This window comes from Urocampus carinirostris, chromosome 7, assembly GCF_059441175.1.
Source record: "Urocampus carinirostris isolate Australia breed hairy pipefish chromosome 7, RoL_Ucar_1.0, whole genome shotgun sequence".
NCBI lineage: Eukaryota > Metazoa > Chordata > Actinopteri > Syngnathiformes > Syngnathidae > Urocampus > Urocampus carinirostris.
The window spans coordinates 40,598,336-40,625,218 of NC_142355.1; the positions used below are offsets into that span (position 1 = coordinate 40,598,336).

At 37.9% G+C, this 26,883-nt stretch overlaps 1 protein-coding gene across 4 annotated transcripts in view; it reads left to right on the plus strand.

Annotated features, from left to right (window-relative positions):
• The first annotated feature begins 1,476 nt into the window (after nt 1–1,476).
• mtss1la (MTSS I-BAR domain containing 2a) overlaps nt 1,477–26,883 on the plus strand; it is a 59,708-nt gene continuing 34,301 nt past the window's right edge. For 3 of the 4 annotated variants that reach the window (XM_088340970.1, XM_088340972.1, XM_088340973.1), the window contains exons 1-3: nt 1,481–1,844; nt 15,460–15,521; nt 16,200–16,273. In XM_088340970.1, coding sequence (XP_088197096.1) covers nt 1,776–1,844; nt 15,460–15,521; nt 16,200–16,273 — 205 coding nt within the window. In that variant the 5' untranslated portion in view covers nt 1,481–1,775. Of the gene's footprint in view, nt 1,845–15,459; nt 15,522–16,199; nt 16,274–26,883 lie in introns of all 4 variants that reach the window. The other variant, XM_088340971.1, reaches the window with a different exon arrangement.

Sequence of the window (26,883 nt, forward strand, 5' to 3'; positions counted from 1 at the left end):
CTCCACCATAAAGCTTATTACGCCCGGATGAAATGCCAAATTATCAACGAATAAAATGAGAGACGAAAGTTCAGAAGAAAAAAGGGCCAACATAAAAACGCCAAAGTCTATATTTTCATGCTCGCTCAAAGGTGATTTTTATACAAGGCGCAATGTTTTCGTGCTTTACTGATCTATTACATTCCATATGAAGTTGTTTTAGTAGCACCGGCTCGCTTTGAAAACACTTTTTCTCATGCTTTCTCGAATTCTTTCCTTCTCTTTCTTTCTCTCTGATTCTTTCTTTCCTCTCATTTTTCCTCTCTCTTCTTCCCTACATCCTTATCTTTTCATCTTTCTTTCTCAGTCATTTTATCTTTCTCTCCATATTTATATTGTTCTCTCGCTTTTTCGTTCTCTCTCTATATCTCCATCTCTTTTTTCTCCCTCTTCATCTTCTTTTCATTTTCTGTCCCTCTCTCACTGTCCTCTCTTCCTCTCTCTCTCTGTCTGTGTCTCTCTAGCTTCCTTTTTGTCTTTTTATCTCACTCTTTTTTCTCTCGCTCCCCTCTATTTCACTCCCTTCTTTCTTTTTCTTTGTTTCTCTTTTTTTCTCCATTTCTCTCTTTCACTTACACTCTCTTTGTTGCTCTCACACTTTCTATTTCTATCTCTTTCCTCCCTCTACGTCTCTCTTTCTCTCTCTCCCTCTCTTTCTATCTTACTGTCTTTTTTGCTCTATCTCCCTCACTGTCTCCCTTCTTTCTTTCTTTATTTTTGTCTCTTTTTTTCTCTGTCTTTCACTTTGTTATTATCAAGGCACCTGTGATTTGCCAAGATGAGTGGCATCATATCGGTGTTGCTTGCTTGGTAAACAATTTGAAAGTTTAACTTGGGTAAGAGTTCAACATTCGTTGAAACACTTAAGGCTATTACAGTATTGTAGCATGGGATATATATATATATATATATATATATATATATATATATATATATTTCTAACCCAGAACCATATGGCTAGAGTCAAGAACACATTCCTGACTCTTTCTGGGAGATCAATACAGAGGAGGGGATTCCCAGCCCCCTCGCTCAACCCAACTGATGTGTTGGAGTCATTAGGTGACCAAAACCCCCAATCCCAACCCCTAATGGCAAGCGCCAAGCAGGGAGGCAATGAGTACCAAAGTTGTAAGTCTTAGGTATGACTCGGCCGAGGCTTGAACCAGCAACCTCGAAGTCTCGGAGCCGGCGCCCTACCCCCAAGGCCACGGAACATGATACATTCTCAAAATTCATTCATTTGGTGTCTCATTACTATTTTTAGTTATCACCAAGGACTAAAAAATCTTAACAGCCTTTTGGGAGCCGAAAGAGACGGCTCTCTTTAGTAAACCAAGCAGGAAGAGCCGGTCCTCGAAAAAAAGCCGGAATTTCCATTCCCAAACTAAACAACAGTGCGCGCTCCCGCTTTTCAAACGCACGTTCTTAGAACCTACTCCACTCTTGCCGGGACCACTGAGCTCTTGTTTTCTCTGTGTGAGTCTTCATCTTTTGACGAGAGATCATGTGGAGCCACTGCGCGCGTGCCCTCTTCTCCCGGCTTTAGCTCTCTATGCTGAAGGAGGACGCGCCTCCATTGTGACCGGTGCGCCTGACTGTACCCGAGTCCGGTGACATTGGACGCGACACTTTTACTCAGTGTGCACCTCATTCAGGCTGCAGCTCCGCGTGAGGACAAGGACGGATGCGCGTCTAATGCATGAGTGGAGCGCTTTTTAACTGAAATTTCCGCCAGCATGGAGACTGTAGAGAAAGATTGCGGGGCGCTGGGTGGATTGTTCCAGGCAATAGTCAATGACATGAAGGTAAGAGATGCGTTCAATGTTGCGTGGCACCAACACAGTTACAGAGTGATCTCAAATCATTTTACTGCCTTTGTGTCCTCCGTGCCCCCCTCCTCCACTCCTGCAACGCAAACAGACCCGCGGGACAAAGTGGGAGATGAAACGTGTTTTTAGTTTCCTTTGTGTCATTTGCATAATGTGCAGCAGGTTCCAACCGTTTGGGAAAGGATCTTAAAACAGAAGGACTCTTAGGCTAGAGTAGGGGACCCTTTTGACTCAGAGAGCCAGGAAAGCAAACTATTTTGATTTTGTTTTAGAGCCAAACTATATTTTTGAAAAAAAGAGGCACTGTGTAATATTAGAAGTCTGGATGTCGCTGCGTTGTGTGCTATAAATTACCAGGAAATGAACAAACTACAGATACTCAAAGTGACACAAATTCACCCTTTAACTTCGTTATTTTACTGCCTAGCCTTTTGCGAATGAAATTAGAAAAAGGAAAACCAAAATGAAGGAAAGGGGCGGGGGTTTTGTAAAAAAAAAATAAAAAATATTGAGAAATGGGAAAAAGAGAAAGAAGAAAAAGGAGGAAAACGGAAAAAAAGTTGAAAGACCAAAACAGAAATTGAAAAAAAGAAAAGAAAATCCAAGACTAACAAAAAAGGGAAAGAGAAGAGAAAGGGAAAAGGGACACAAAAGAAAAATAGATTGGCACAAACAATAAAAGATGAAAATAGAAAAAAAGTCAAAAAAAGAAAATATGAACTAAACCATAGAAACAAAAGAAAGGGAAAAAAAACTGGAAGAAAAACAACATTTTTTGTGGGGTACATTTAGTACAAATGTACAAATTTAAGAAAATGCACATTTATATGATAATTTATGTATTTTTGCTCAGAATTCAAATTAATATTGCTTTTAAGAAAAATATTTTCTTGTATCATTAGGAGTTAAATAATTCGCACTGTCACTTTAAGACCCCTTCCGCTTACCCAATTAAATTGCTAACAGTGCTTTGCTGGTGTTTTTGAGTGTTTACAGTTGTTTCTGTGGGTTTTTACCATACATAGTCTCAACAGTGAACATAAGTTGTTCAAAGTTCTCTCATATAAAGGATTCCATAGAGACGTACGGCCAAAACGGAGTCTGTTGGTGTAACATTGTTATGGTAAACTGTAACACTTTGCCCTATATATTTTGGACTGAACAAATGTCCTACTGTTTGGCTTCAGCTTCTCATTAACTGAAGTAGGAACAACAGAATAAAATCATATTGACCCCCATTTGATCTCAGAGTCAGATGTGTTCATGAAAAGAGCCATATCTGTATCGCAAGCCATATGTTTCTGACGCCTGGGCTAAAGCTACATATAGTTTTTAAATGGGAATTCATTGTTATCGAATGAAAATCTCCATTTTGAAGTCATAAATGGTGACCCATGTGAATTTAGGAGAAAATGTTATGACGTGGTGAGGGGGGTATTGTGAGATATCCCAGAGTGAATTGGGTATTTGAGGTGGTATCCTTGAATTAAAATCGATGTAGTTAAGGCGGACAGGAGTACTGTATTTAATTATGTGTAATCTCACTATGATACTGTTTTTATTCACAGTACCAGACAATCAATAGAGGATGAACAAAACAAAATAGTCCTCACATATGCAAATAAACACAAAAAAGCCCTCATAGGGAAACTACTCTTTGGATGGACGGATGGATGATGATATATCAGACTTTAAAGGGCATTCAATAAATTCATTGTCAATTTTATATCTATAGTTGTCAAAAAAATGATTTAAATAATGGCCTTATATATTCAACAAGGTTTGTCACTTTCAATTCTTAGTTTAAGCTGAGAAAAAGTCAAACAACAAATGGACCAAATTATGCGCATTATGACGTTGAGGGATGGTATTGCGAAGATTAGTGTATAAAATATGTGATTATTGTAACTATTATAATTATTGATATCTGACCCATGTAATAAGTATATCCATGAGATTTGTTGTAGTGGACACAAGAGGAGCTATCTATAAAATGTATTTAATAAGGAAGATAAAGGGGTAGGAAAAATAAGCATCTGCTTCTGATTACCCCTTTTCGAACATGTTATGTGACATTATTCTGTTGTTGACTCATTGTTTTTGTCCTGTTTTTATTTTTATGTTCGAAATAAAAGTTTTCATTCATTCATTCATTCATTCATTCAATTAAAAAATAGGGGTGTGCAGTATGAACAAATAGATATGGTATTTCCTGCACACGATTTTCACCTTTTTATGCTCTGACCCATTTTCATGCACCATTGTTAATTTGTCATCTTTGTCACTGTCTGGATTTCTTTATTTTATATTAACACATCTCTGTTAGAGAACATACATATTACCAGGGGCGATTTTAGGTTCAGAGCTTTGGGGGTGCCGAGCAACCCGAGTCTGGCTGGTTAAAAACATTTTTTTAATTATTTGAATTCAATTATGATAACATTTTAGTTAAAATATTTTGCAATAGGCTTTCATTTTAAAAGTTTGTTTTTCAATTGATTAATTTGTTTTAAGGCAGTTTTTATTCTATTAAATTATGGCACTTTCATAATGTAAATGGTCTGCATTTATATATCGCTTTTCAAGTCAATGAAGACCTCCCAAAGCGCTTTAAGATGTGCTTACCCATTAACACACACTCACATACAGATAGCAGCGTCAGCAATGCAAAGCTACTCCTGCTTATTGGGGGCATTAGGGATTCAGTGTCTTGCCCAAGGACACTTCGACATATAACATGGAAGAGCCAAGAATCGAACCTGCGAACGAGTGCTTTACCTCCTGATCTATTGCCGCTCATAATAACATATTCTTACCGTCTTACACCAAGCCTACACAGACTCTGCTGCTATGCCGCAAGTGACACTAGCCAAGCAAAAAGGGTGCAGGGAGGGGCGTGAGAGTGGTGCTAGGAATCAAACTGACTGAACCATTTCAAGGCAGTGGAGTATTTTTGACGCTGCAGATATAACAATTTTTGTTTTGTTTTACTTTTTTTATATTTTAGACGGTGTTTATCATATAAACCTATCTTGTTCTTTATTAGGGAGAATAGACTTTTAAAAATGCTATAATTTTTAGGGGTATTTGGGTTGAATTTGGGGGTGCTCAAGCACCCATGTTTAATACTTTGAAGTATATTCATGCAAACTTAATCTGTTCAGGGCAGTGCTGGGTAAAGAATGGCCTGGGGGTCCAAATGCAGCTCATAATATTATGTAATACATTCGATTTTTTGGATGTCTGGCTTTCTTGTCATTGTTTGCCAAACTCTTTCGTGGAGTCGTTTCCATAGTGGCAAATGTTTGCATCCATTATCCAGATTTAAGTGTGTGTTTGTTGTGCACATGGGGACAAGGGTGCAAGTGAAGAGAGTCAAACCCGGGTGGTCCCTGCTAGTTGACGACGACAGATGAAAGTGCGAACGCGTTCATAAATCGTGAGAGACGGTCTCCCCTAAAAAACTGTTGCTGCAACTGGTCTGACTTTCTATTTACAAGAGCTTTGCAAGTTGGACAAGCGTGTATCGTTATTGATCGCTTACTTGCGGGGGTGCTATGCCTTCGTACTGACTGTTTTTGGACAAATGTTGGGCTTTACTGAAAAACAGTCAAGGGATACAGTTACCTCATTCAAAAAGTAATTCCGTTACTCCCCAGATTACACCCAAAAGTAACGTGTTACTCTGAAAGTAACAATTTAGTTAAGGTTTCATAAGTGTGCTAGAAATCCTTGAAAATGCCCGAATTTTAGGTGAAGTGCTTGTTCTTGCCATGTTTCTTAGGTTAGGTTTTAGGCTAGGGTTAGGAGTTAGGGTTTGGGCTTTTAATTAGGGTTTTAAACATATTTTATAGTTCCAAATAAGAATCAAGGCTAGGGTTGAAAACTAATGTTTAGGCTGCCTATTAGGGTATTTAACTGGATTTAGGGATTTGAAATAGGGCTTACAGTTAACTTTAAGCGTAGATTTAGGGTTAGGAACTACATGCTCCATGTTAAGGTTATAAATTACTGTAAGGTTCTAGAATAGGTCTATAGCTAAGGTTATGGTTTGTAGCTGGGTTAGAAACTAGGGTTTGGTACACTGAAAACAAGACAAGACTGAGGCAATGCTAGAAAGAGACAAGAATGGCAACAAATTCCAAAACGTGCCAAAAAACAGGAGTGGTGATTAGGGTGCAATCAGGGCACGTGACACTAGGTGTGAGTGGAAATCATAGCCAAGGAGGAAATGGCCAAAAAAGGAAAAGGAAAAGTGAGAGGGGGAGAAAGACAAAACCAAACCTGACAGCCAGACTGTGACAATTTTAGGGTTCCAAAATAAAGTTGGGCTTTGAAACTAAGATTTATGCTCTCCTTCTTTTGATCAGCTTCTTTTAACAGGACTGGAAAAAATGGAAAATTGGCTTTGAAATTCCTTAAAAAGGGCTTGAATTTGGCCATGAAAAAGGTGTACGAACCCTTTTAGTTACAAATTACTGTTTATACTCGCATTGAAGCCGACCCCTTTAAACTGCTTTAACCCCTTTCTTGTGTTACAATCGCCACCAACCAGTTTAGGATTTTAAATGTATACAAAAACCGCACACATTTGTTTACAGCATCAAGGCTTCCTAACTTTGTTATGAATGTCTTTTTTAATAAAATAAACATCAGTACATCATAAAATGCTCTGAAATTGTATTTTTAAGATTGTTTTCGACCTGGCTATAAAAACAAGGTAATGAAACCCTAAATACCAAGCTGTCCACTTGTGGTCGCTTCAACTGTGTTGGAAGCGACCACAACTCACCAAAACACAGTAAAGCCTTTTTTGAAATGCCCACATAATCAAAGAAATACAAAAAAACATGTACACTAACTGGTGGAATTTGTGAAGCTTTCAAATTGTGCAATCTTGAGAGCTTGCAAACAATGTTCCCTCTAAGCTGCGTTTGTGCGCAATTGCGCACTACCCAGGGCTTTTCCGCGCACAAGAAAATCTAGCCAGCTCACAAAAATGAGGGCTCGAAATTGCTAATTAAAAAGCGAATTTAGTCAAAGGTACAGTGCATGAAGGTAAAAATACACGGGTTCCCCTGACACTGTGTTCTAAATGCAATATTTTGAAGTCAATGTCGAAGTAGAACGAAGTTGAGTAAAGTCAGTAGAGTCTTTCGAGAACCGGCTTCTTCGGCTCGCCTCACTAAAAAGAACCGGCCCTAGCGGGTCCCAAACAGCTCTTCAGGTTGTTTTTGCTTCTTTAATCCCTACACGACCAAATATGATGTAAAATTGTGCACAAAATGACTTAAAGGAAGGGGGGGAAATAGAACAAAAAAGAAAAAAAATACCAAAATGAAAAAGTAGTGAAAACCTGAGAAAAAAACGAAACAAATGAGAGAAAAAGAGAAAAAAGACCAGGAAAAATTCAGAAAAAAGCCAAAAGAAAAGAAAGAAGCAAAAAAGGGAAAAAGGGTAATAGAGAACAAAAAAGCAAGAAAAAAGTACCAGCTAGGAAAAAATAAACACAATAGGATGACCCTCAATACCAGTAACGGCGTAAGATGAAAATGACATTATGAAAAAAGGAGAAAAAACAGGGAAAAGTTTGTGTTGCATTCAAATAATTTCCAATTATATCAAGTTAATCTTGTTGCCAACATTGTACCTCCACTTAAAAATGTAATTAAATACAGTTCTGTATCGTGCAACCAACTAAATAAGCCCCCAAAAATGTTAGTATTATGCGACAAAAGATACCAGGAATAAAAGAAATGGAAATCTTGTAAAAACAAATGACGTTTGTAGGCCCTGCAGCGTTTGCAATCATACATTAGTCAATTCTTTTAAAAGTGAAAAATAATTTTGCACTGCCGGAAACTCAGCAAAGTGTAACGTGATGTCATGTTTTGGACATGTTTGATAATGATTTAGTTGCCACACTTGGGATTGCTGTTGCTCACTGTTGTTTCAAGCGTTGCTTGCCGACTTTGTGTGAACGCTCAAACCCATGGAAAATTAGAGGGAACATTGCTTGTAAACGAGATACGCCGTCTATTTTGTTTCTGGTTTTCAAAGACATTTTCGTTTTCTCTCCAGGCATGGTGTATTACAAAAGGAATTTTACCAATAAAAAAAAAAAAAAAAAAATCAGCACATTTTTACCGCAACTGCCTACTATTTACTGCTGGTGACACATAACTAACTATGCGCATGTAAACTGAAACCCTGATTTTAGTATTGTTTTTTAGAGTTGTAAATACGGCTTGGATGGGAGTTTATACGGTAGAGAGAATAGCTTCATCAGGAGAAATTCTGTGTTCTCGTACTCTGTGCTTGAGAGTGCGCCACTGTAACTGTATTCAGTGTACTGTGTATGTAAATATAAACATGCCATCCTTCTTCAGTATTGCTGGTGAATTGAGGGTTGATTGTTCCATTGTGAGCGAAAGATATACTGTTAGCAATTGCAGAGTATCATCATTTATGAGCTGCTTTTAATAAATAGTGAAGTAATGCATCCTATTGTATAGGCAATTGAGTTACAAAATTGTATTAGTAACGTGTTACAGTATTCATTACCAAGAAAAGTAGTTGTGTTGCAGTAACGCGTTCCTTAGTAATGTGTTAGTCCATACAATGACAACTACAAGTGACAGAAAATAAAATGAAAATGTTGCTGGGAAAGAGACTTGTTTAGTAGTTCGGCCTGATTTACTGCGTATAATTAGTGTCTGTGCTAGAAGAACAAGGTTTCTTGCAGCATAAACAAAGAAGAAGATAATAGCCAAGAAAGAAATTGAGCATAAGCATAAGACGTTGGATAAACCAAATGAGTTTACATGAACGATAATTACACTTGTAACAGGAATAGCCCAACCTTATTACCAGTCGGAACAAGAGCATATCTGTGTTTCTATAAAAGTTTACATGGCATGACACTCCAAGAAAACCTGCAATTCTCTGATCTTAATCCGACATTTCCCAGCATGTGTACATACTGATTATTAAGAAGCACTGAGAAAAACATTTTTTTCTAAGGTGAGAGCAATAATGTTGAAAATTGACACCACACTGACATTATTGTGTTGGAATTGTAGTAAATATTAATATGCCCACCCTCATTAAACATTGTTTGCAGAGGTTTGCATGTTATGTTTTGAGCGAAGGTGGAACAGTTGAAAGAGCAACAGTTAGCAATCAGAGGACATTGTAACGATAATAATTCATTGTCTGCTTTTAATATGTCGTGGAGTATCGCACGATATTGTCAAGCCCTAGCGCAGGGGTCGGGACCTTACGGTTTGCAAATTTAATTTACAGAACACAGGATGGATGTAGTTTCTTTGTGCTGGCACATACTTAAGAGTGTATTATTGGGGCTTCCTGGTGGAACGGTGGATGGACAAGTTGTATTGTGGACGTATCATCAGTAGTATCACCCTGGCCACAACATTAGACGCTTTCACGAGGTGTAGCCAGCCACAGGGTGATCATGAGAGTTTCTTCAATAAGCAGCACACTTCTCAGCTATATAGGGTTCTTTTCTTTTCATGATTACATCTTGCTCTGAGACCTGGTCCGTGAACACTGCATCACTGGTTAAGAGGGCACAGCAGCGCCTGTACTTCCTGCGGAGGATGAGGAGAGCCCACCTGCCCCCACCCTCCCTCATCACATTCTACAGGGGCACCATAGAGAGTATCCTGACCAGCTGTATCTCTGTGTGGTGTGGAGGCTGCAGCGCTACCGACTGGGGTAGTGTGAGGAGGGTAACGAGGACAGCAGAGAAAATAATCGGGACTACACTTCCCTCCATTCAGGACATTGGCCAGAAGCGCTGCCTATCCCATGCTAAGAACATTACCGGGGACCCCTCTCACCCCCATCATGGACTGTTCACTCTGCTAGCCTCTGGGAAGAGGTACTGCAGTGTGCGGTGCAGGACCACCAGGCTCCGCAATAGTCTAGTCCCCCTGGCCATTAGACTGTTAAATGGTCAATCTAACATATAGTTAACTTAAATCTAAACGGCTGCTAATCTGACTTTTTGCACTACTGGCAGTTTTTTATAGCTTGCCACTCTTTGCACATTGCTCTCTGCACTATTGTAATTACAGCGTTATTGTTACAGTGTTAATGTTACTGTGTACCTGACTTGTTAACCTGACTGCCCATTTTGCACATCTGGTTAGCTACTCTTCTTGCACTATCGGCACTATGGTAAAATACTATACGTAGCCAAAATACAATACAACTTTATTTATATCTGTACATTCAAGGAAACTGTGGGGGTCAGATGCATCGACATTTCGTTCTGTATACACGTGTACTAGAATGACAATAAAGTAGATCTGAATCTGAATCTGAATCTGACATAATTGAGGCCATGCAAATTTTCTACATGTTATTCCAAATTTTGTGTGAGCGAATCCTAATGTCGTGCACTCGAAGCTGAGACAGCACTGTGGTACAATCCTGTCCAGTATATATATAGGGAATATTTATAAGTACAGTTTACAGTCAGGGTGTCACACCAACAGAGCACTAAATAACACACATATGGAAGCTTATAAAATAGTCCATGTTCACTGCTGAGACACTTAATGATGAAAACCTACAAAAAATATGTAAAGCACCCAAAGCAATTTGATTGCGTGAGCGGTGGGGATGGGCAGAGCTAGATAGATAGATAGGTAGATAGATAGATAGATAGATAGATACTTTATTAATCCCCACAGGGAAATTCACATTTCCAGCAGCATCCCTGAGCTGAGAACAATACAATAATAATAATAATAATAATAAAGCAAAGAGAATACAATATACAAATACCCAATGTGTAGCGTGTTATATATAATATGCGCTGTAGTTAAAATAGTTGACATCCTCGATTGCAGGATTTTGTCGCATTTTCACCCCAAAAACTTTTTTTATTGCTCCTTGAAACCATTATTCATGACAAAAAATGACGGTCAACATGGGCCTCAACACTCTTAAGTAACTGCGGAAGTGAGACAGATTTTAAGTGGTATATTTGTATGGGACACAGGCTCTGGCATTATTATTTCATAGATTTTATCAAATCATTAAACATCACACAATGAAATACAATGCACTGAGGAATAAGCTTATGTCTATAGAGTTGGTTTAACGTTTTTTATGAATTTTGTCTTAAAATATATGGTGTGACTCTTTCCCCCCAAAAATCTAAATATTTTGCTTTCATGGCTCTTTGAGTCAAAAAGGTCCCTGACCCCAGCTCTAGCGGATTGTCGGGCGTTGGTTTAGTTTCACACATTTGCTTTTGTTTGGTGTGCGCAGAGGGAAAGGCTGAGTCCAAAAGTATTGAAAAGCAGATGAATGAAGCTGAAGCCCTGAGTCAGCACTGTCCACATCTACTGTCCTAGACAGAGCCGTGACCTCATTTCTGCTGCCTGGCTGGTCAACACAGACCAGCTTTGCCCTGGGGGGCTTCACAGAATCCCAGTTTCCTGCCGTGATCTCAATTGTGTTGAGAAGACTGATTAACGTCACTGTCTACTGTAATCGCTGAGTGAACGAGCTGACAAATTGTTTTGATTCTACTATAGCCAGTGATGGGAATAACGCCGTTATAAGTAATGACGTTACATAACGGTGTTAATTTTTCAGTTAATCCAACTAATTTTTCCGCCTTTACAACGCCGTTACTGTTATTGACAGTCAGAAGTGATGCGTTACTTTGGATAAATTAGGAGAGGGGTGTTTCCATGGACGGGTGTTTACTTTTGTGTCACTTGCAAGAAAACCATAACCTACAACTGTAAACTTTAGGGGACACACTGCGCACGCTGAGTAACAGTGTGGCATTGTAGTTTCCTGTGTTATTTAGCCAATAAAATCACATAGAAGGATTGGATAGTCGCTTTATATTGTTTATAGTTGACTTTTGTTGTGAACAAAATGTTTGAAGTGCAGTTGCTATTTCTACTTGAGTAGTGTTTCAGGTTTTGAGAGTTTGGTTTTCTTTATTTTACAGTGCAGTGTTAAACTCGCTTTGTATTGTTAAATTGTACTTTTGTTGTGTGAAAATACTTGAAATAGAGTAACATATGACTACTTGAGCAATTGTATGACTATAGATTGTGATTTATTTTATGTAGTGAAATTTACTTTAACAAAATACTTTAGGTATACAGTATGCTATGTTTACTTGACCAGTCATCTCTGGTGTGAGAGTTAGATTTAATGTATTAGAGGCACTTTATTATTTTATTGTTTACTGTTTATTTTTTGTTGCACGTCAAGTGTAAGATACATCTGATGCTGGTAAGGTGCAATCAATATTACAGTGTTCTATAAAACAACTACTTGTCTGCTCTTCTCTATTCAGCTGACTGGAATACTGCTCAGAGCATTTCAAATTATTTGAAATACAGTTCAACAACGTATTAAGTAACAGAAATAGTTAATTTTCTTGGTAACTAGTTAGTTTTACTATAGAAGAATTTAGTTACCAACTCAGTTACTTTTTGGAAGAAGAAGTTGATAACCATAACTAATTACTTTTTTAAAGTAACGTGCCCAACGCTGACTAATGCTGACTGGTTATGTTACTAAAAAGAAACACACCATTTGTAAAAGTTTTCCCCTTGTCATCCATTATTAGAATATGTAGGGGAGGCTACTAAATTAGGCTAAATATTAAAGCATAACACTGAAAAACCACAATAAGCTACACATTTTAGTTGACATTATTTTACTGATCCGGCTTGCCTGAGAACAGAAAGTCTAGTTTTGTCCCAGAGTTTTACATCCCTGGTTTACGATATAAGAAAAACAGTGAGGTATGTGTTGTGTTATTTTCTTTGGTAAAGCTGTTAATCACCCGTGAGCGAAGCGCGGTGGAAAGGAGTTCAGATTTGACCGCCGTATTTCACAGGCATAGGGTAGGGTACCCTAAATGCCCCAAAAAGCTTCTTACCCCCATTTCAGGATTTTACTCTCCATCTGAACTCAGTCTTAATCTTTGGGTTTTCCATTCTAATGTGCCAATGACTCTACCAAATAGGACAATGCCACCAAAAATGATTTTGCAACCCAATGCTGTTGATGCTCTATTAGTGCAAAATCATTCTATATGAGCTTTTTTTTTACAAGTTAAATCACAATCGCAACATTTTAAGTCAGTGCTTTGATTAACGCCTGGGTTTCATTGCCTTATCAACATGAATAATTTTTGCCTGAACAGATGAAATTGGAACTGGCCCATTCCAACAGCATCAATACTAGTCTTGCTTGGTTACATCGGATTGAATGGTGCCACTACACATACCAAAATGAAGATTTGACTTCCTCGGCCTCAGTTGTAGTTGTACACACTGCTGTCCCCAAATTTTTAGCCTTCTTGACCTCAAACCCAACCCTGTAACAAGGTCCAACAGGTCTTTGAGTATAATTTGATGCAAGAGTTAAGTGCAAACTGCATGATTGGCCAGAACTTGCTTGCTTCAAATCCATTTTCTAACTTGATGACTTGATGGAGTCGTCACTGAATTTTACCAAGGAACTTTGATTAAAACTCAAGCATGTGAAGCATTTCCTAATATGACATTTCCAGAACATTTATAAAATATTTTTGTATGTTTCCACTCGAGTTGAAGAAGATATATTTTGGAAATAATCTCATTTTGAAGCTTTATATTGGAATATGCCTATTAAAAAGAGACAATATACATTACATTAAACATTATTAGGCTTTCTCTAACTCAGACGTAAACACACCAATTCAAAAACTTTAAGTTAGCTGCATACTTTAAATTGCTCCTCAATTTTCGCTTGACCCTAATGACATATGTGCCGATTGTTTATACATCAAGACAAAATAATCAACCAAGCAATGACTTTTGACTCCAAAATTGTTGCTATTATGGCACTCATAAAGCAAATTGTGCGTTTCTAATGGTATTTCTTCATTAAAATCTATGCTTAGTTTGCTTGTCGATTTGTTTTAATTTCATGTCACAACTCCAAAAAGCCAAACTGAAAAAAATGACGGTATTTCTGGACTCCTACAATGATTGTAAAAACTTGCAGTCATATCTGTTACTGACAGGGCTACAAAATTGTTGCAATTGCAATAAGTATTCGTGTCTGTATTTGTGTTTGGGAGGATTACTACACAACCAGGCCAAACTTGGTGAAATGTGAACCTAAGAAAGGAATGATTTATTTATTTTTTCTCGGCAGCTAGTGAATGAATGGAAAGACAATTTAGGATCATTTGAAGGTATTTTGTTTGTCTTTTTTGTACGACCCTATGAGTTAAAAGTGGTTGCAGTTGTACCACATCCTGTGTAAATCAGGAAGTAACATGTTAACTGTTAAAACAGATGTGCAAACAAACAAGTGGTTAATGTGTTCACTTGTAACACTTCATCTTTGGCAGAGTTCTTCATCTCCACCTTTCTTCTGATCTTTCTTAAAGCAGACTGTTTAATGCTTTGGCTTTCATTAAATGCTGTGACCTGTCAGTAAAAAGTGAATCATTCAGTCTTATCTTCCCCATTCCCTATGGGGGATCCTGCTTTAAATGTGTTTTATGTTTGGCTTCTGTTCTTCTAGCTCAAGGCAATGACTAATTACATTAGGTAAAATCAACTGCAGATTTCTTTAGAGACTTGCATGAGGACACGTAGTAATGAAAGCGCTTATGTGGATCTTACAGGATGGGGCAGTTGTTTAAATAATACATTAAAACAGAAGATGTTTAGGTACCTCCATTGAACCTTTTCCTGTCTCGGGGTAAAATGTGAATGACTATGCTGTTAAGGGTTGGTATGAGTGCTTAAAATTGTTGATAATTCTTGAATTTCAAAGTTGTGTTTTAAAAGATTAAAATGAGCTTGATTTTTTTGTGAAATGGCTGTAAATACTTGAAATTGTTGCCATCTTTCTTAAAAGGTCTCCTTAAAAATGATGCAGACACTCCTCTCTGGATGCTTTGCTTTCCCGTCGCATTTCTTTTTCATTCATGATTATCGGCCGCTGGCATTAGTTTGTTTGACATTGTCCTCTGAAACTTCCTCGCCCCAGACGGGTCACGCCCAAAAAGCCTGTTACACCTGAACATGGCACTATCAAATCTGTATTAGAGCAAGTATTATGTATTAATTCTGGACATTTATTACGTGACATGAAAAAATTAAGGAAACGTTTCCTAGTGGTAAATTGTATTGTCATTTTTTCCCAACACCTGTTTGGGAACATTTACACATGTATTCTTCAGATCCACATATATATTCGTGATTTACTCAAGATCTACATATTGTATGTTTTGAAAAATGCACGTGCAAGATTAAAAATCACTTTGATATACCGCAGATATATTTGTGGCTCTGCATACTATATGATTCACTTTTAATGGTACTGGGACAACTAGAAAATAGGCTTTGAAAGTCCTTTAAAAGTGCTTGAATTTGGCCACGACAATGGTGTGCGAACCTTGACTGATACAAGCCTGACCTGTGTGCATGTGAAACGGAACGAGTCACATAATGGATTAAACAAATTCTATAATGTTCAAGAATTTTGCAGTGTGTCATTTTGTCTTTCTTGTTCTGTCTAGAGCTCCTACCCAGTGTGGGAAGACTTCAGTGCCAAGGCTACAAAGCTGCATTCTCAACTCAGGTAAGGGGGCCCTTTAATGGGCAGCTTGACCTTCTGCTGCATTCGTGGAAGGTGGAGAATCAGATTTACTCCTTTTTGGTACAGAATGTTCAAGCTCTACTGTATGTCAAGGGTGTCAAACTCATTCTCACCAAGGGCCACTTTAGCTTAATCGTTGTCCTCAAAGGGCCAGATTTAACTTACAGTATAAATATAGATAAACGTAATTGGCATGTAAGATAATTATAACTACTCCTTTATGTAAAGTAACTGAATTTATCAGTTATTCAAGTCACAAACATTGAGAAAATGTCACTACACATATATAATGTTATACATTAAATGCAATGATACCTCCTACATACGAGCTACTTGAGCAACAAGGAATTGGAGATGCGAGGTGTCTTTTCAGCAAAAAAGGTTGCCCTACATATGAAAGAAAATCCACGTTACAAGTATTTGGAGACATTACCACCAGAGTCCAGGGCTTCAAAATAATTTCATTATCATCTCATCTATCTTTTTACTGTTTTTTATGGTCAGGAAGATGTGTTTACAGCTATTTATGGTTAACTTTGATGCTTTTAGAATGCTGGGCACTATTGAATTGGTTTTCAGTTTTTTTATTATTGGAAAAATTATCTAAAAATACGAGTTTAATAAAGTGCTATATTTCATGACACCATTCCATGTTTTCAGGACAACAATTTTGGCAGCCATGGCCTTTTTAGATGCTTTTCAGAAAGTGGCAGACATGGCCACCAACTCAAGAGGTAAGGCTGATTTTTGCAATTTTTTATTTATAATAATCAATTTAATGAGATATAATTTTTAGTTACCATACCATAATCCCTTGCTGTATTGTGGTTTACTTATTGCTGTTATGCATTGTGTTCTGCATTCGGATTGGCCAAACATTCGCCTCACCCCTTTTTTGCTTGTGTCTGCCTTTGCATCAGTGAAGTACGAAACACAGTTTGACGAATATACATTAAGTATGCGTAAATATTTCTTGATTTCAAGATTTTAAAAATCCATCATGTGAACAAAACACTCTGAACCAACAAAAGGACCGTCAGCCGGGTCCAAAAACATATAGTATATATATAATATATATACTTATACCAGTATATGTGTGTGTGTTTGTGTATATATATATTAGGGTGGTCCTTATTTTTCGACTTTTAAAATTTCATGCTCTGACCCCTTGAATATGTTCCAATATATACAAAACGTAATTAGGCAAAGTTTCATCAAAATCAAAGGATATTTAGAGGTCGCTCAAGGCCTCTGAAATTTTGGTATGAAAAATAAGGATTTTTCGCACATTATATCAGACCTAGTGTACAAAGTTACTTGTAACTTTTCTTGTGTTACAATTATAAGCAATGGACTGAAATTGGATGTTCTAAAACGCCGTACACATAGGGTTAAGATTTCCGTTTTTTTCTCGAAAATTGCCAAAATTTTACCATTTTGGGAAATTTCAAAGTCGTTGAGCTACCTCTAAATATTATCCAAATTGTTCAAAATTGCACACAGTGTGTTTTTATCGATATAGGAACATATCTGGGGGGTCAGAGCCCAATATTTCAAAAAAAAAATTTTCGACCCCCATTAAGGACCACCCTAATATATATATATATATATATATATATATATATATATATATATATATATATATATATATATATATATATATATATGATCTATGTTGCTTGTTTTTAGGAAAGAAAATTAAATGCAATCATCAAATATAACAAATTGCAATACTTGTAGAACCGTTATGGAGAATCGCAATATAAATCGAATTGGCACCTTAGTACCGTAACCAATTAAATCCTGAATAAGGCTAATTGTCCCACCCCTCGGATAAAACAAACCCGGGACGGCCATTTCATTTTTTTTAACTCACAATTCTAATCCTGCTTTGCTGCCACACTGCTGACGGAGATATACAGTGCCAGGCTTTGCTTTGAAGTGGAGAAAATGTTCTCTCAGGAAAGTGATCAGAGGTCTGTGAGCCTTCGAGCGTGGAATTGCTTGAGCTCGAAAGCTCTTGTTTCAAGGGTGGACTAGTCTGCAATCACTTTCTGCACCAGGCTCATAACTATTTATGGTCCATATTATCTAATTCCAAAATAGCAATCGCTCTCTGATATTTATTCCAAATGTGACTTTTGTCAAAAATACTTTAGATCAGGGGTCTCAAACTCGCAGCCAAGGAGCTAGTTGCTGCCCTCAAGATGATAGTTTTAGAGACCCCCACCTTAATAAGAACGTTTAAGAGGCAGTGTATATTATTTGACTACTAAATGCGGTATTCTATCAAGCAACCGAAAATCCCAAGTTAGAATAAAAATAAAACATTTTATTTTTTATTTATCTGCTCAGCCTTTTTAAGGGTTTTTGGCTACCTGTTGCAGCAAGATTGAGGACAGTTATGTCAACTTTCTCAAGGTGAAGCTCATGTTATGTAAAATTGATAGACATTTATTGATTTAAGATTATTTAGAAACAAGGCACATCTATTTGATGATTCATGTATTTCTTTCTGATTATATAAATCAATATTCTTTTTTTGAAGAATGGGATTTTTTTACCACTTAGGGGGCACCGAATAATACACGCTGTCCCTTTTAGTGCAGCCCTAGCTGATTATAGATTAATTTAGTAATGATTGATTGATTTAATTTCGGTTGAATATAGCACGTTTTTTTTTTATTTGGGGAAAAGAATTAAAAAAGTGAAAACAGTGGAATATTTGAATTCAAACTTTTTTGTCAAAAACACGATTTTGCCCAACCTTACCCAGACCCTAGCTCTAGTGGCCCCCAGGTAAATAGAATTTGAGACCCCTACTTTAGATCGATATGCTTTATTTACCCATCCATCCATCCATCCATTATCTGCACCGCTTATCCCCAGCAGGGTCGCGGGGGTACTGGAGCCCATCCCAGCTATCTTCAGGCAGTGGGCAGGGGACACCCTGAACTTGCAGGGCACACAGAGACAGACAACTCACTCGCTCATTCACACCTAGGGACAATTTGGACCGACCAATTAACCTGACATGCATGTTTTTGGAATGTGGGAGGAAACCAGAGTGCCTGGAGGAAACCCACGCAAGCACGGGGAGAACATGCAAACTCCACACAGGAGGTTTGATCTCATGACCTCAGAACTGTGCTGCACACGCGCTCACCATTCTGCCGCCGTGCTGCCCTGTGTTCAGAGGTTCAGGAGTGAGGCTGCACATAAAGTTGCCAATCCAATCTTATTGTTTCTTTGGTCTAATGAGGTCCACTGAGCTGCTTTGTCACGTAGCTAGCAGCAGTGGCAGCATCAGCAGACCGGCTACAAACACGGCTGATTAACACAGATTTCTTTTGGAGTCGATCGTTGAGAGCATTATGTAGGTCAGTACCCCGTGCGAGAGCACAGAAGAGTGTGTAACGCTCCTTGCATGAGTATGCGTACCCTAATGAAACCGTAGTAACATACACACACACACAGTATGCTTATATATAAAGCCAACAGCTGGTGAATGGATATGTGATCTGTGTACGACACATGCCTACATTCTTTTAAACGGCCTGTTTTAGTATTTTTACTATCTCCACTTGCTGCCCTTGTGCTTATACCTATACTTTATATCGCTAATTAAAGCAAGACCATTCAGTATGTCTCAAATGTGAGTTCACCCCTCACATTTCTGCAGAGATTTCCTTGTAGTGTTTAATTAAACATAACTGAAGAAACATTGCTTTGACATAATAAAAACAGGACTCTCGACAAAGGCCATGGCTGACTGGAAAGATATCCTCTGGTACATTTACTTGGCTCAGATGGTGAGATGAATATATGGCGGCAAATAGGTGAAGAGTACAAACATGTTTGTGTCGTGCCTAAAGTCAGGCATGGTGTTGGGAGTGTCATAGTTTGGGGCTGCATGAGTGCAACTGGTGTTGTGGAGTTGTATTAACTCAAGCTTGTACTGTGAAATACTGGAGAGGAGAAGGATCCCCTCCCTTCAGAAACTGGGTCCAGGGCAAAGTTCCAGCCTGACAATACACTTCTAAGATGACCAAGGCCTTTTTAAAGGATCTAAACGCAATAGAACATCGTTGGGGTATCCTCATCCTTCCGATAAGATCTCAAATATCCCCAGCTCTCTCAGGGAGGAGTGGAAGGCCATTCCAGAGGCAATTTGTGAGGCTCTGGTGATTAAGTTGGTTCTGCAAAATAATAATGGTCACACAAATTATTGAACTTCAGGAACTTTTATTTTAGGTTGTACTAAATTTTGTTACCAGGGGTTCAGCTACTAATGGCTGTATATTGAATTTTTAGGGGAAAAATAAATGTAAACTGCGATATAAGCTTTACACGGACTACCTTTCATTGTGACGAAGCGATGTTTCTTCAGTTATAACATAATTATGAAATCTCTACAGAAATGTGAGGGGCCCGCACATGCTCAAATAGACAGTGTGTATTAGTTAGTGCCTCCTAATGGTACAACAAACCTTTCATTCACTATTAAAACAATATTTATTGAAATAATGAGCAAAAATACACAAAATTTTATACAAACGAAAATACTCATAGGTAAAGAAATTTGTATTTCTTTTACACAGTGGAATCCAAACATGTGTATGTATGTATGTATCTATGTATGTATCTATCTATCTATCTACTGGTATCTCTCTCTCTCTCTCTCTCTCTCTCTCTCTCTCTCTCTCTCTCTCTCTCTCTCTCTCTCTCTCTCTCTCTCTCTCTCTCTCAATCAGTTTAGGCTGTCGGTAAAGAATCCTTAATATGGAAGCTCATTAAACAATCTGTTCACTGTTAAGACACTCAATGATGAAAAACCCACACAACAAACTGTAAACACCCTAACTTAAACTCCAGCAAAGCACCCAGAGCAATTTGATTGGGCAAGCGTAAGGAATGGGTGGACGGAGCTATACACACAGCTCAGGCACTCTACCGCCTCGCCCAGCGGTATCTGCACCGAAGGTAAATACGTTGGTATCCTCTTTTGCAGTATTTTGTTACATTTTTACAAAATAACTGTTCGCACCTTGTTTGGAAACCATTACCTAGGACAGAAATGCTGGTCAAAATGAGCCTCAACTTCTTAAGTAACTGCGGGAGGGAGACACATTTTAAGTGTTATATTTTTGTTGATATGTGACTTGGGCTCTTGCATTACTATTAGTTCAAATATTTTATCAAATGTCACACAGTAAAATAGAATGTGCTGACAATTTACCTTTCGTCTGGAGAGTGGTTATGGCGGTTTTGTTGATTTTGGTCTTAAAAGATATGATGTGCCACTCTCAAGAAAATATACATATGTATTTGCTATAAATGCTCTTTGGGTCGAAAAAGTTCCAGACCATTGTCCTAAATACTTGAAAAAAATTAAAAATGCATTCTGGAATATGGATGACTGGATGGATGTCATGTTGTCTGGTCAACTGGCAAGTCTTAAAATGGATGAAAGACACTACTGTATAAAGATATGTAAAGTTTATGGAGCCAAATTTCTGCTTGGAAAAGTTATAAAGTTTGATGCTTATAAGCCATGACTGACCTCCTGTTGGATACCATATTTACAGTCGAAGTATGTTTACAGCTACTGCTTTGTTTTTTTTTTTTTTTTTTTCAAGACTTACACAAATCCTTCTCAGATGTACACTGTGCAGAATAAATACAAGATTGCCAAACCTAGCAATACTTTGCCTGTTTCTTTTCCATTGAGAGAAAAGAGCATAAAATAGGGATTTTATGACGTCCCCCAATTGACTTGTGCTGCTTTTAGCACCAGTAATAACCTTATTTAGAGTTTTTGGTACACATACGCGCGCGTGTGTGTGTGTGTGTGTGTGTGTGTGTGTGTGTGTGTGTGTGTTGATGTGTTAAACTTCCATGCTCTGTGTCCCATTTTGACCGCTTCCTCCCGCCTGTGGAGTCCATTTATGGTTTTTGGTCACGGTTGCGTGTGTTTTATGAAGACAGAGGAAGAAGTCAGATGGTGCTTCCTTGCTGATGGATGCATGTCTTCAGGCCCATCTGAAGAACTATAACAGCTGGGTTCTATTAAACAGCCATTTTGAAATACAAATTTAGTTCATGTTTCCATGCCAATATTTGATGTAAGTTTTTATTTCTAAATTGGTCACCCTGTTGGTTTCTGTGACGACTACCATATTTATTCATGGAAAACGTGCACTTTTTGTACCCAAAAAATGAACTCAGCGTTTGAGTGTGCGTTATGCGCAAGGTTTTACGGTAATACATTACAGATTTGAGCAATGATTGATCAGTCGAAAATATTGCTGACCCCGTTTGCACAACATTCGATAACAGTGGGAGTTAGGGCTGCAACAGCGGTTAATAAAACCAATTTAAATCCATTTTTAAAAGCAATATCAAAATGGTTTTGCTCGTCGTTTTGTTTACCTTTTAAAAAAATGTATTCTATTTTTGATTTAAACTGCACAATTCTTTTATCCAGTACATTTAAGAAGTGGAAATGTATACTTGATTTGGGTCAGGGCTTCCAACTAGGGTAGTATGCTAGGTGTTGAAGACAGACCAGTTGAGAACCATTGGTCTAGTGCAGGGGTCTCCAACGTGGTGCCCGCAGGCACCAAGCTAATATAAAGTTGGGTGCCCACGTATCAAATCTGAACATAGTTTATTAGTGCTGCTTCATTGTGATTTTATAGTATAATTACATTTTTAGTGGTTGGCCAAGTCTATTTAACCCTACTTTAAATAATAACACGGTAATAACATAGTACCAATCAAGTAATAAGTTGTTATTCTAGAAATGCCCGCTGGTCTAGTGGTTAAATGTCTGTGCTCTCACTGCCGCAATCCAGTTTGAATCCCGTTGCGATAGTTCTCGACACAACTTCTGTGAACTAAAATGCTTCCTTTGAGCAGAGAAAAAGAAGAACTAAATTTGATACCGATATGTCATCAAAAAACAGGGGTGGGCATTATACAAGAGTGCGCGTGATACACAAATAAATTCAGGATATTATGACCTCCATATTAAGCTAAAGAGTGGTCTATTTCAGGCTTCTTTGTAGTGCCTCTTTACGTGTTTTGGGTTTTGCTGTTGCTATGCTTGCAAACATACCTCTTATTGAACTCGCCTTCCATTTTGGATGTGGTTCAATTAAAGAAAGGTCAAAGGGGAGCTGGTGGGAGATGAATGTTCTGTAAACCAATGGCGTACGGAGTTCATCTTCTCAGCGAGTCTTGTTAGGGTGGGGGTGGCGCTTGCAGTCGGGATTTCCACAGCTCATCGGCGTTCCGATAATCCTCTTAGCTCAACTCCATAACACACAGACTCAGACTAGCCTCTTGTTCCTTATGAGCGACCACACCAATTCTTCACAAAACCAGGGTCTTGGGGCAGTTTGCAAAATGATTTTCTTTTTACAGTGGTACCTCCTCTTGCGATCTAAATTTTGCTCCTGGATCATGCTTGAAGTTCGAATTGCTCGTATAATAAGCAAATTTTTTCAATATGAAATGATTAATAACTAATCAGTCAGCTCCTGTACTCCCATATGCATACCCGTGAACCTTAAATAGCTATAAAACATACCTTCTTGATCACTATAAACACATTTAATTAGTAATCTAAATCTAAACTAAATTTATATATAAATCCCGATTTGTGTGTGTGTGTTCGCATGTGGCTTATGAGCTTCGAAATGGCTGAAACGATTTTCATGAAAATTTAAAAAGTTGTACTTTAGGCCTCTGAGACTATCTTTAGCTTGGTTTTGTGTCAAAAGATCCCCAATATATACCAACAAAATCTATAAATATCAGCTCTCGTGTACAAGTGGCTTTGAAGCAGCATGCCGCTCTCTTTGCCACTCCTTAGTGGCTCCCTGGCTCCCAACCAACCACAGCCCCAAAAACCTTGCCCAAGTAGAATGTCCAGCAACTACTCTGATCGAATGCTATCCTTCCATTTAATCCAAATCTAATTTAATTCATCTAATCCAAACAACTTTCTAAATCCTGATTTGTGTGTGTGTACCTGTTTGTATGTAATATATAGGCTCTGAAAGGGCGGAACCGTTTTTCGTGAAAATGTACACATTTGTATTTTAGGCCACCGTTAGTGTCTTTGTGTCAAGGCACCCCCAATAAATGCCCAAAAAATCGAACACAATCTGCTTTTGTGTGATTTCCTTCGAGGCGTCTCTCACACCCCCCTTTGAAAAAAAAGATAGAAGTTCTCTTGGCCATTTTGGCTCTTATACATACAAACTTATACATACATATACATACATTTCGAAGTGACAAACAAACATGGATGCACGAAACAACAAACTGTCTAAACCAAACCAAACCTGACAAAGTCAAAATCAGAAACAAAGAGGGAAACTTGAAATGGGAAATGCAAGAAGCAAACTAACAAAGAAACCAGAACCTAACACAAGCAAACCTCACGTGGTGGAAATGACATTAAAATGCCCCGACAAAATATAAAGTTAAAAAAAAATCCTTTTAAATGGTTCAGGATAATTTGGTACAGGTGTGTGATAATTGGACTTGTGTGCCCTGTTCAAACCCCGGATGGGGCCCTCTGGTGGTGGGACGTTTGTCAGACCTTAACAAAATACACTCATTAATAAGGTTAGCAATTGGCAGAGGTTTGGCAGGCATGAGATAGAGAGACTGTTGATGATACGTAGCCCGTACTGTACACTTAAAATTAAAGCTACTGTAACTTTAAATGAACGTGCACTAAAAAAAGTATTACGCCGTCATCTTTATTTATTATTTTTTGCCTGTAGTAGTAAGCTGATGCGGTAGTAAGCAGTCTCGGGCGGTGAGCGGTCTCTAGTGGGAGCCTCTGGGACTGCTCATGATCTGGATTTTCCTTCATAGAGTGAGGTAGATTCTTCTTAAAAAAATTCTATATATTGTTTAGAGGTGATTCTTTAAAGAGGTACCACTGTGTTGGGACATCTGTGTACCAGACTGTAATGCCGGATGCATACCTTCCTTTTGGTTCACTGCTATCCAGTGTTTTTACTCCTCACTCATTTCCCGATGCACAATGAGTGGAGGCATGCTAGTAGATCAGTGTGTCAGTGAAGTCATAATCTGCTTCTACTCTGCGCCTCTCTGGGCTGGCAGATGGGACGGATATCCCTCGCAGCCATCTGGACAAGCTGGCATGGACGAGTTACGACCCCGGCCTTGTGTATAGCGAGATCAGCGGATTACTGTTTTACGCACTGTCCTTAACACTGTAGATTTTTTTTTTTTTTTATGAGTACGTCAAATAATGAATGTGGATGCCTGTGGCCAAGATTGACATCCATCAAGCCCTGCGTGTCATGTTTGAATTCTCGGATGAGGATGAGTGAGGTCATGTAAGCATCACAGCTGGATAGCCTTACCCCCTTCCTATGTCTTTTAGACTTAGTCAAATAATTTTGGGGGGATTTCGGACGACTGGTCGCTCTAATGAAAGGGCTTTGTCTAGTCTCTATGTCCCATGTCTGCCCAATGTAATACCCCAAACCAGTATTTTAAGCTTTATTCGCAACGGTTGAAGTCCAGTTAGATTTTGCGCAGTATGGATCAGTAATTCCAAATAATATAGCTTGTCGGCAAAATTGAAAATGTCAGTGACAGAGTGACACCGAAAGCGTATAACATACTAATGCGTTAGACAGACATTAAGCATGAGTCGTCATGTCGTGTGATGTACTTGTGAGATTATTATGTTTTATGGGTTGTTTGCATAATTTTGGATCATCCTACATTAAATTAAAGACTATTATTCCAGAATGTCATGCAGGCAGAGGTCAGATACTTTGGAACTTTATACACAGGATATGCCACAAAACACACAAGAAAGAACAACAAAGATAAGTTGAGCACAAAGACGTGCAGTAAGTCTATAGTCTGGTGAGGCACAGTCAGATTTACAAATTAATGAACCTACATCTTATTCGTCATTGGCTGAGCAAGATAGCAATAGATACACCGTAGCATTGAAAAAAAAAGAAAGCTTTTATTGTCTTAACCAATAAATTAATGTGCTGTTCCTTTTGGATAAAAGCTTCAATAGAATGGTAATTCTCCATTTTGAAAAAAAGTCCATGCATAGAGAAATCAATGATTGGGCTGCTTGACTTGCTGTTAGCTTGCTAATGCTATGACTAACTCTATTGTTTGGGGCTGAAGTGTGTACCAAATCACAATCATTGGTCTCACTATAGCCCTCTTCTAAGAGCCTACCTCTGCAAATGCAGATGCTCAGCAGTTTACATCACATACTAACTGTATTAATAATATTCACAATATAATATGAAAGTTCAGTTGAGCGGGGAAGAACCTTAAAACAGAATAAATATATAATAATTTAATATATCTTTATTTTATATTTCTATGATGCATGTTAGTGATTGAGTGAGACATAACGATTGCAGTAAAAAAAAAAACAGTGGAACATATTTGTTGTGCAAAGTGAAATAACTGTGCATGTGCAAAACATTTTTGTTTTTTCTGGAATTTTCAGATCATGTCACTGTTTGAAATTTATATTTGGTTGCATCTGATTTTTTCTGTTTCAGCCCTGTGATTCACTAACATCCAGTTTAGGATGTATTGCCTTATGAACAGAAACAAAAACAAAAAAAACTGCTTCATTTTAAGAAATAATAACTTGTTTTGATTGTGACAAAAAACATGTGACATGACATAATAGTGCGGTGAGATAATTTGACTTATCAAGATTCATAGCAACGAAATGTGTCAGCCGTTGGTTCAAAAGGAGAATTGACAAGATTTCTTTTGCATGAAAATTAACTTTTATTTAGATTTTGTAAAATAACTTTGAAACAAATGATGAACAATCCTAAAACCAGATGAATAACTTGATAAACTGGTTTTGGCTTGTTTGTTAATCTTAAAACAGGACTAAAATAACTTTTTGTCCTGATATAAGAGTTAAAGTCGTAGTAAGATTTTGATGCAGGTTGAGCTCCTACAGTATTTATGAATGTCATCCTAAACAGGGGTCAGCAACTTTTTTGGTGTGGAGTGCCACCTTCAAATTTCCTTGTTAATCAGTGTGCCACACCAAGATTAAGGACTCGAACAACATTTTTTTAATATCCAACAGAGCTGTAATTTTGCACCAGTCCAAATATACAACATGGATATACATTTTAATCGTATAACTCAGTGTTTTTCAACCCTTTTTGAAACAAGGTACACTATTATTTGTAAAAAAGATCCGAGGCACACCGTCCGTCGAAAATGTTTGAAAATGAAGTTATGTCAAATATTTCACTGTACTACCTAATGAGCAGATAATTAG